At 36.4% G+C, this 10,854-nt stretch overlaps 1 protein-coding gene across 3 annotated transcripts; it reads left to right on the top strand.

Moving 5' to 3' along the window:
• The first annotated feature begins 2,422 nt into the window (after window positions 1-2,422).
• Window positions 2,423-8,712, top strand: rab3c (RAB3C, member RAS oncogene family). 3 transcript variants are annotated; one of them, XR_010013267.1, is made up of 6 exons: window positions 2,423-2,486; window positions 4,699-4,920; window positions 6,651-6,769; window positions 7,617-7,741; window positions 7,950-8,218; window positions 8,310-8,712. XR_010013267.1 is itself a non-coding variant. In XM_062998476.1 (6 exons), exons 3-6 carry the CDS (start codon window positions 4,699-4,701, stop codon window positions 8,138-8,140), a joined length of 657 nt encoding a protein of 218 aa, XP_062854546.1. In that variant the 5' UTR covers window positions 3,611-3,677; window positions 3,784-3,827; the 3' UTR covers window positions 8,141-8,712. The 3 variants fall into 3 exon arrangements, 2 of the variants coding, with proteins under 2 accessions (XP_062854545.1, XP_062854546.1); XM_062998476.1 differs by lacking the exon at window positions 2,423-2,486 and adding exons at window positions 3,611-3,677; window positions 3,784-3,827 and having other exon boundaries at window positions 7,950-8,712; XM_062998475.1 differs by having other exon boundaries at window positions 7,950-8,712.
• The last annotated feature ends 2,142 nt before the right edge of the window (window positions 8,713-10,854 follow it).

The following is a 10,854-nucleotide window of genomic DNA, read 5'->3' as shown; positions in this document are numbered from 1 at the left end:
AGAAGTTTGAGTCAGTCGATTTGTGATAAGTAGCTGATTCTGAACGAACTCGTCTTCGAGATGAACGTGTTCTAACGCATTTGTAGTCAATGAAATGTTAACACAACTGTACATATTTCACCATTTAATTTTTGACATTTTAGGGGAAGCTGAGCTTCACTTGCAGTCTTAGAGAAATCGCCACTGACTCATACCTAGGGGGACTTTAGTAGCTCCAATTAGCCTGCATGTCTTCGGACTGTGGGAGGAAACCAGAGCACCCAGAGACAGCCTCCTGGAGACACCCGAAGACATGGGGAGGACAATCAAACTCCACACAGAAAGGACAAAAAAGACCCAAACTTTCCCCTGGGAATCAAACCCAGGACCTTTATGCGTAGGTGACAGTGCTACTTACTGAGCCTCACATAGGGTTTATATACACATATACAGTGGGGGAAATAAGTATTTGATCCCCTGCTGATTTTGTAAGTTTACCCCCTTACAAAGACTTGAACAGTCTATAATTTTTATGGAAGGTTTATTTTAACCGAGAGAGACAGAATATCAACAAAAAATTCAGAAAAAAAAACATTAAATAAAAGTTATAAATTAATTTGTATTTAATTAAGTTGTATTTAAATAAGTATTTGATCCCCTACCAACCAGCAAGAATTCTGACCCCCACAGACCGGTTATGTGCACAAAAGGCACACAAATTAATCCTGTCCCTGTTTAAAAGACTCCTGTCACAGAATCAGTTTCTTCCGTTCAAATCTCTCGACCACCATGGGCAAGACCAAAGAGCTATCAAAGGACGTCAGGGACAAGATTGTAGACCTGCACAAGGCTGGAATGGGCTACAAGACCATCAGCAAGAAGCTTGGTGAGAAAGAGAAAATGGAAGAAATACAAGATCACAGTCAATCACCCCTCACTCTGGAGCTCCATGCAAGATCTCACCTCGTGGGGTAAGAATGATTCTGAGAAAGGTGAGGTCAGCCCAGAATTACACGGGAGGAGCTTGTCAATGATCTCAAGGGAGCTGGGAGCACAGTCACCAAGAAAACCATTAGTAACACACTTCGCCGTAATGGATTGAGATCCTGCAGTGCCCGCAAAGTCCCTCTGCTCAAGAAGGCTCATGTACAGGCCCGTCTGAAGTTTGCCAATGAACACCTGAATGATTCAGAGAAAGCTTGGGAGAATGTGATATGGTCAGATGAGACCAAAATTGAGCTCTTTGGCATCAACTCCACTCGCCGTGTTTGGAGGCAGAGAAATGCCCGGTGGGGATGGTGTTCTTGGGGTCATATCCAGCATTTCTCTGCTCCCAGCTCCCTTGAGATCATTGACAAGCTCCTCCCATATAATTCTGGACTGACCTCACCTTTCTCAGAATCATTCTTACCCCACCAGGTGAGATCTTGCATGGAGCTCCAGAGCGAGGATGATTGACTGTGATCTTGTATTTCTTCCATTTTCGAATTATCACACCAACAGTGGTCTCTTTCTCACCAAGCTTCTTGCTGATGGTCTTGTAGCCCATTCCAGCCTTGTGCAGGTCTACAATCTTGTCCCTGACGTCCTTTGATAGCTCTTTGGTCTTGCCCATGGTGGTCGAGAGATTTGATCGGAAGAAACTGATTCTGTGACAGGAGTCTTTTATACAGGGACAGGACTAATTTGTGTGCCTTTTGTGCACATAACCAGTCTGTGGGGGTCAGAATTCTTGCTGGTTGGTAGGGGATCAAATACTTATTTCCCTTAATTAAATACAAATTAATTTATAACTTTTATTTAATGTTTGTTTTTTCTGGATTTTTTGTTGATATTCTGTCTCTCTCGGTTAAAATAAACCTTCCATAAAAATTATAGACTGTTCAAGTCTTTGTAAGGGGGTAAACTTACAAAATCAGCAGGGGATCAAATACTTATTTTCCTCACTGTACATACTTTTTATTTAATGTTTTTTTTTTTTTCTACTATTGCTCTAACAGGCTTATAATACTAAAAATAAAGCAAAACTTCTGTTAATACTTTGTATTAGTTATGTATATAAAACAAATTATAAAATTAAAATCCAGCATTCATTTTTCATTTTATCATTTTATACAAATTGTACAGTGTATGTTTTTCTACAGTATTTAGTTTTGTGACAGACTGTGGTGAGTGAGGCTATGTGCATATGTTTTCAGGGGGCCAAAACTGCCAGCTGCCCCCCTGCACAGTGCACTACAGGGGTGAGATGTGCCGACCAGAAAAAAAAGCAGCCCTTGTTACTAGGCGACCGGACAACAATGCGCACGCGCAGTAGATGTGACAAATTCAGTTTCCCTAAAGACGCGGATGTGGCTGAATAGAGATGGGTGGAGATTGAGCTTTACTGACGTCCTAACCGAGCATCTGACTGATTTAGGATTTATTTCAGCATCAAGACCCGAACTCGTCTAAAACGCTACATTTAAATCAAGACGTTTTGTAAAGAAATGGATTTATATGGAAAGGTAAGGCAGCTCCAATTCGTTTTTAACCAAAAACCACAACACAAAACACAAAAGATAGCAGCGAGAGAGAGAGAGAGAGGAGTGCCTCAGCTAGGGGATAACAAATCAAATATGAATGTCCAGATTGACTAGATGCATGTTTAGGCTGTGTATATATAAGTCATTTTATAATTTGGGGTACATTCCATGTCTAGTAATCGTAATTATATTTATTATTAGATTTATTTAATCTAAAATGCCATATTTTACCCATTAATGGAAATCATGTTATAATATTACTATTATATGAATGTTACTATAATATTAACAATGCTTCATTTAGCTTGAAATTTGCCATGATTTTTGCTTTATTTGACAGTGTTTGCTATGAGGGTGTCTTGGTTCCAAAATGATGAATAAAAAAACATTTAAGTGAACAACTGATTTTGTTTTATTTGTTTATTTATTTTAAAAGTTTTACTACTAAAGAAATGTAATATTATTATTAGTAATATAATAAAATGTATTTTCTCATTTAGATCGTTTAAATATATTAATTTATTATTGTCTACAAAAGTTATCTATGTTACTATTAGAATTCACCTTAAAAATCGTTTGTGCCTATACCATGTGACCAGCATCATATGACGTCATTTTTCACAATGGCGGACGTATTGAACACACTATGGTAAATTATTGTTAATCAGTATATTGACTATCAACTATGTTACGCACATTGTTAATATCAACTATTTAATTGACAGTTGTAATTACATATTTGACTATCTAAAATGTTATACACATTGTTTGGGTTGTAATCTTTTAAATTCAATTATATGTTTACATTAGTTGTTAGATAACGTGTGGTCACCCAGGGAAGGCCTACCACTGAAGTTAAAATAGGGACGTACCACTAAAGTCAAAATAGGACAACTGTCAACTATGTTACCCTGTAGTCTAAATCATTAGCCATCATTATAATGTCATTATCATTATTAGTCTACATATGTCATAACATATATATTATTTATTATTATATGGACATACTTTCCCTTTTTTGTTGGGATGCTGATCCTGCAAGAAGGGCAACATACAGTATTTGGAGAAACAGAGACAGGCATGGCACAAGCTCATATCAAAAAGAAAGGTGAAAACAGTGCCAGAGATGACAGTCATCTGCCAGCAGTGCCCTCAACTATGTGCATCCACCAGGTGATCACAGAGGCACCAGGAAAGATCTTATATTAAGATGGAAGTTGCCCTTGCACTGCCGGACAGTTGTGAGTGTTAGTGTGATACTCATATCTTTATTTTTTAGGGTACAGCAAACAACTCTTTGCTGCCTCAACACCCAAGAGCAAGGTGAATGAAATGCTGTAGGGTAGTGTGCCCTGAAACTTGATGGACAAATTTATTCAGAAATCATTCAAGAAGTCCTGAAAACACATGTGCAGATAAAGGGCATGCACCGTGTAGGAGTCAACAGTTTCTTCTGGTCACTGAGAGATGATGTGCTGTGGTACCTGTTTGATGACATTTTAAGAATAATTCCTCGTCCCAAGCCAGTGACATCACGCTATGTCGAGATTGATAAAGATATATGGTCTAGTTTCTAAAAGGTTCAAGTGAATGTTGAATATTGATGTTTTAATATTTTGTTTTTAGGTTACGCTTCACTTAGACCCCTCTGCTAGTTTGAACCCATTACAAAAACAATATTTTTTTTTTTCATTTTTTGACAAACGCTCTTTCCTTTAAAAATTTAAAAAGGCTTATGTTTAAGCTTTGCAACTAGTGGATATGTATGGAATACAGTAACTTGAATAACATGAAGAACATTGTTTTTGTACTTTTTAGTTGATGTGAAATTACCGAAGGACTTAAAAATTTTAAAGCTTTTAGAATTCAGTAGCTTAGTATGGGTTGATTGTAATTTATTCATGTCAGTTATTTATGTTTGTGTGACTGTATAAAAACAAACACAAATAAACATACACTGTAGGATCTGAGTAGTCAAATACAAACTAAATAATTCAATCCACAAATGCATTGAAACAGATGGACAGCTCCTGGTGCTGATAGTTTTGCTTTCTTACATTTCATATCAGATTAAACATAAAGCTAACAGTCTATCAGTGATACTTACTGTAACATTGCAATACTTATATTAATGTATAATAAAATATTAACTCTTCTCTCATTTACTTTTTTCTCTTTTCTTCATTTGTTGAAGATGTCTGCCACTCAAGATGCCAAACAGAAAGAGAACTCGGATCAAAACTTTGACTACATGTTCAAACTGTTGATCATTGGGAACAGTAGTGTTGGTAAAACATCATTCCTTTTCCGCTACGCTGATGACTCTTTTACATCTGCCTTTGTCAGCACGGTGGGGATCGACTTCAGGGTCAAAACCGTGTACAGGAACGACAAGAGCATCAAACTACAAATCTGGGTAAAACATCAGGGAACACCTCTTTGTCTTAAATTATATTTATTTAAACATATTGTAGCATTTATTAAGTAAAGAAAACTGAACATAGATAAAATATTTGAGGAAAGAAGTAAAATGATCAATTATGGAATTTGTTACATTTTATTTGATCCTAAGTAATACAAATAATGAAATAATAAAATGAACTTATTCACAGAATTTGTCCACTATTTTTTTAAATGTATCACCCTTCATTTATAGCTTATCTTATATGCCCTTAAAATAGCTGACAGCTAAGCAGTACTCTCAAAATCTATTCTGTATATGTTTACAAATTACAAAATACTAGTTAAAATGCTTATTACAACTACAGATTATTTTCTTCAGGTTTGTTTAATTGCAGCTCTTAGAATTTTAAGAGAATTTAACCAGAAGTGTTTTTTTAAACTATTATGTTACTATCTTACTTACCCCCACCCATTCAGTCTTTTTTCCTTTAACCCATCTATACATCCACCTATTTTTTCCATGCATCCATCTATCTGTCTGTACCTCTCTTCATTTGTTAATCCATGTATACACATCTAAGACTCTATTCAGTCAAAGAACTTAGCAAGTGTCCATGCTAACCTCTGTCCACTATTGAACGCACCTACAATTTGCATGCAGGCATTGGAACTGGACATTGCAGCAATGGAAAAAGATCAATTGGTCCTACGAATTCAGTTCTCTCCAAAATCATGTGGATGGTCAGGCACTTGTTTATTGTTTAACTTGTGAAAGAAATGTAACCAGGATGCACTGTGGCTTGATCCACCTCATGATGTACAGCACTTCAAAGACCTGCTGGTAATTTCCTGGTTCAGATAACACGGGACTCCTTTATGTCTTGTGAAGTCCACATCTGACTGGTTTATTGCTGTTTTCACAGCACATCAGGCAGGTGGTCCTATTGTGTTTATTATATAGTATATTTAGCATATTCAAATGGCCATGTCTTAAAACAGGTAGATAAAATAAATATAAGGACAATTTGCATATAATTAATTTTAATATAGCCTTAGTGAGGACCAACAGGTTCACACCATGAGGAACAGAGAAAGCAGGACTTGTGGAAAGTGATAAACATCATTTACAGATGGCCATTTACAGGCCTCACATCTTGTTATAAACCAGACAGCATTAACAGTACTCTGTGTTCCAGACCACAGCAGTCCATCTCCTTAGTGCTTTTAATGCAAAAGACAGATAAGTGCCTGTTTAATAGGTGCCCTAAATTCAGTCTTATAACAACTACAACACGGCCCATTCATTCTAACATGATAATGAAGTTTTAATTAAGGCTAATTTATCTTCAATTGGTTTAATAATTCATGAAGTGAATTATGATTCTACTTGTGATTCTCTGCTGAATATATTTTTTTTGCTGAGACTAGATTTAATTTGTATCTTAGAAACCAGTTCTTTATGTTTACCAACCTATATAAAGCTCAATTTCCTGTCTTTGGAAAGCAATGCCTAAACAAATAAAGCATATAAACATTTAATTTTCCAGCCAGCAGGTTTGTAGCATTAATAATTCACAGGTTATTTAATGAATTGCTGGATTCAATAATGTGTATATGTACGTATTTATACTGGTACAATTAAAAAAATACACATATACTGAAAGTAAACACGAGCAGACTTTGCTTAGTAGATTGTAGTGTGAAATGTCTTTGCTTCTAAGAGATGGTGTATTTTATGTGTAGGACACAGCAGGACAGGAGCGATACAGGACCATTACTACAGCCTACTACAGAGGAGCCATGGGGTTCATCCTCATGTACGACATTACCAATGAAGAGTCATTTGCTGCTGTGCAAGATTGGTGAGTTGAAGGGCCTGATAAAGTTTTCCCATCAACCCAATTATCCACCCATCTGTCTATTTATGTACTACTACTTACCCAAATCTACTTACCCATTCATTCACTCATTCATCTACCTATCCCTCCTTCAATAATCTATTAATACACCCAAATATGTATCCATTCATTCGTACCAATCCATTCATTCATCCATCCATCCACTTATTTATTCATTCGTTCATTGTCTGTTTTACCACCGCTTTATCCTGGTCAGGACTTTATTTTGTTGAATAAAACATTTTCATCATATCACACTGTTATAAATAATTGTTCTGAGCAAATTACTACAGTAAATCAGTATATTAATAAACCAAAGAGTGGCAACAAGCAAAGTTTAAAAAATAACAGGTTACTCTTTGTATAATAGTCATTATACAAGTTTTTTCATGGTAGAAAAATATCATAAGGGGCTTATATCAAACAGTTTAACTTACACTCCAATCAATTTACATAAGCACATACTTATAAACACGTAACTACTCACCGGACGAAGTGTGTTGGTCATAAAATGATAAAAAAAAAATCTAATAAATGATAACCAGATAAATGATAGAAAAACAAATAAATTATACAAAAATCAAATAAACAATGTTTTATTAATGTTATCTTAATGTAAATTAAGCATTCATATTATGCAACTACCATTTCACTGAATGCGTGCCTCACTGATTTTTTATTTATTTTATTTTTTTTAATTAAGGTAACAATACTATCTACTTATTGCTGCTTTTAGTGATGCTTCAACCCAGCACTGATTGGGACGTTATTGATCATGTATTGCTGTTTCCTGCTGTGTGTGTGTTTTTAGGTCTACTCAAATTAAGACATACTCCTGGGACAATGCACAGGTAGTTCTAGTTGGAAACAAATGTGACATGGAAGAAGAGAGGATTGTTTCTGTGGACAATGGAAGGCTGCTAGCGGATCAGTTGGGTGAGAAAAAGAGTTCAGATCACTGTGCTGTAGACAAGTTTTGATGGAACATTACTTAAAGTAATTATTTTTCATTTACCAGCTTAAACAGCATGTTTTATTTTCAGTCATCATATTGAGCCAGTAGCTTAAAACAGTAGCTTACCAGCACCTTGATTGTGACACTGATTTCAAGTTAACACCTCTCCCTCTTCTTTATTTCTACAAGGTTTTGAGTTTTTTGAGACGAGTGCCAAGGACAACATCAATGTTAAGCAGACGTTCGAGTGCCTGGTGGACGTTATCTGTGATAAAATGGTGGACAGCCTTGAGAATGACCCTGCTGCACCTACAGGAACGCCCACAACCAAACTGACCGACAATCCCATAACCTCTCAGCAGTCAGATTGTTCTTGCTAGCATTACCGTTGTATGTATATGTGATTGTTGTGCTGTTGCCAAGCTTGTGAAACAATGTCATGTCCAGGCTGTACTCAGGTCAGTTAGAGAATGTTTGAAAAAATTCTTAAAAATACTAGGTCCAGTTTTTTAAAACAGATGTATTACTAACTTCAGGATTTTCAACCAGGAAACGTCTAACACTATACTGTTTCTGGAAGAGCTGGATTAAAAACTGCAACCTGCAGGGTACAGGGTGATGTTGTGTTAAAATGTCAGTGTGAGAGATTGCCTGCCTAATAAGCCACTATATTACTGTCCAGACCTTATCTTTTGCATCAAGGTTTCTGTAATCCCAGTAGTTCTGCTTAACTGTGCAATATCACGTATGGGTGTGTTTAGAGACAAAGCCATAAACTTGATCAGCATCTGCCTTCTACCTTATGAACATGTGCATAATTAAACCATGGATTAACCCTTCAGATGGGTGATGTGTTTACTGGATAGTTTACTGCTAATTTGATGTGTATTACTAAATATTTAGAAGAAGGTTATGCAATGAAATCTAAATAAATGTGGCCTTAAAACACACAGTATTTTTGTTAGCTTCATTATTTCACATGCTAACTGGGTTTAACTGTATTTGAATTTAAAACGTTAAACATTATGTGATGTAAAGAAATACTAAAGACACTGACACTAAGGCAAGTTGGTGCCACACAACTCCAAAGATGCAGGTGGGTTCTCTGCCTCCAGGTCATGTCTGTGTCAAGTTTGCCACTTTTTTTTTTTTATCTCTGCATGGGTTTCATCCAAGTATTTAGCACCTTTATTTACTGAAATGAAAAACATACCAGTTGCTACTTTGAAGGGGGTAACAGCAATATGTTCACAGAAAATTATTAAATAAAACACATGATTTAAATAAAATATAAAAGATTTTACTGTAGGGAACATGGTTACCCGTAACACTTAAAAATCCATACACTGATCAGCTATAACATTAAATCCACCTCCTTGTTTCTACACTCACTGTCCATTTTATCAGCTCCACTTACCATATAGAAGCACTTTGTAGTTCTACAATTACTGACTGTAGTCCATCTGTTTTTCTGCATAGTTTTTTATCCTGCTTTTACCCTGTTCTTCCATGGTCAGGACCACCACAGAGCAGGTATTATTTAGGTTGTGGATGATCTCAGCCCAGCAGTGACAATGACATGGTGGTGGTGTGTTAGTGTGTGTTGTGCTGGTATGAGTGGATAAGACACAGCAGCGTTGCTGGAGTTTTTTTTTTTAAATACCGTGTCCACTCACTGTCCACTCTATTAGACACTCCTACCTAGCTGGTCCACCATGTAGATGTAAAGTCAGAGACGATCGCTCATCTATTGCTGCTGTTTGAGTTGGTCATCTTCTAGACGTTCATCAGTTGTCACAGGATGCTGCCCACGGGGCGCTGTTGGCTGGATATATTTGGTTGGTGGACTATTCCACTAAGTCCAGCAGTGCCAGTGAGGTGTTTAAAAATAGAAGAGACAAGTCCTGTTCATATATGAAATCTTGTGACTCTTTTACTTACTTTTAGTAACTGCTTTGTCCTGTAACCCCAGGCATATGGTGAAAAAACATTCTGAATAGGGTGCTGATACCAATCTTGTGTCTGTTACCAGTTACTAATGTGAAATCTCAAGTAAAGCATGTGTTAGCTATAAACTCATCCATTCATTGAGCAGGATAAAGCTTGTTGTGTGTCTGATTCATTGGGTAAAAGACAGGAAACACCCCGGACAGGCTGGACACTCATTCACACTTGGGGCAATCTTAGTAGCACCAATTGGCCTGACTGCATGTTTTTGGACTTGTGGGAAAAAAAACGAAGCACTTGGAGGAGATCCACACAGCCACAGGAACACATTCAAAATAGATTTTAATTCCTTTTTGTCATTGTATTAAATTTGATACACCTAATTCTTCTGCTCAACTGCTGGTTGCACAACGCCTGCACTGGCTGTGAAGCATCACAGGTCACTGAATGCATCCTTACCAGCATCGTACTCCTACAAAAAGTCGTAGACCTCATGAAGGTCCATGCTACTCACTCTGTGTTAGCTCTCTGACCCAACAGCAGAAGCTGCTATAGCAGCAGCAAAGATGTGATAGTCATCTGGTTTTTTTTTTTTTTTTTGCTCTTGTACAACGCTACTAATGTTTAATATCACAGCCAGGCTTGTGACTAGTATTACACCTGAATGTGTCAGCACTTTCTGTTTTAACTTAAAATATCATTAATAAAAATAGTATTAAGTGGTTTGAATTACATTTTCAGCATTTAGCAGATGCTTTTATCCAAGCGACTTACAATTAAGACTGAATATAGTTTGAATAACTGAGGGTTAAGGACCTTGCTCAGGGGCCCAACATTGGTAGGGGTGAGGCTTGAACTGGCAACCTTATGATTACTAGTCCAGTATCTTAACCACTGAGCTACCACTGCCCAGTCTATGAAATTCTATATTTGTAAAATTTGCCTAAATGATTAAGTAAAATGTAAAATATGAGATGGTTTATTTCATTTCAAAATTTAGCTGGACAATGAGTTTGCATGTCCTTTTAATGGTCTTACAGCTCTACTGATGTGTCATTTTTTTTTAAACTATTACATTTACTCCATTAAATACAATTTCAATTAAAACTAAAAAATAAGAAAAACTAATCTTACAAAAGAAAAAAAC

The sequence above is a fragment of the Trichomycterus rosablanca genome, chromosome 7 (assembly GCF_030014385.1).
Source record: "Trichomycterus rosablanca isolate fTriRos1 chromosome 7, fTriRos1.hap1, whole genome shotgun sequence".
Classification (NCBI taxonomy): Eukaryota; Metazoa; Chordata; class Actinopteri; order Siluriformes; family Trichomycteridae; genus Trichomycterus; species Trichomycterus rosablanca.
The sequence above is the reverse complement of the archived record's forward strand: the minus strand, read 5'-3'. Positions and strand labels throughout refer to the sequence as shown.

Coding starts and splice junctions, on each gene's coding strand:
- rab3c (XM_062998475.1), top strand. Junction 4,921..6,650: donor GCATCAAACTACAAATCTGG/GTAAAACATCAG, acceptor TTTTATGTGTAG/GACACAGCAGGACAGGAGCG. Junction 6,770..7,616: donor TTTGCTGCTGTGCAAGATTG/GTGAGTTGAAGG, acceptor GTGTGTTTTTAG/GTCTACTCAAATTAAGACAT.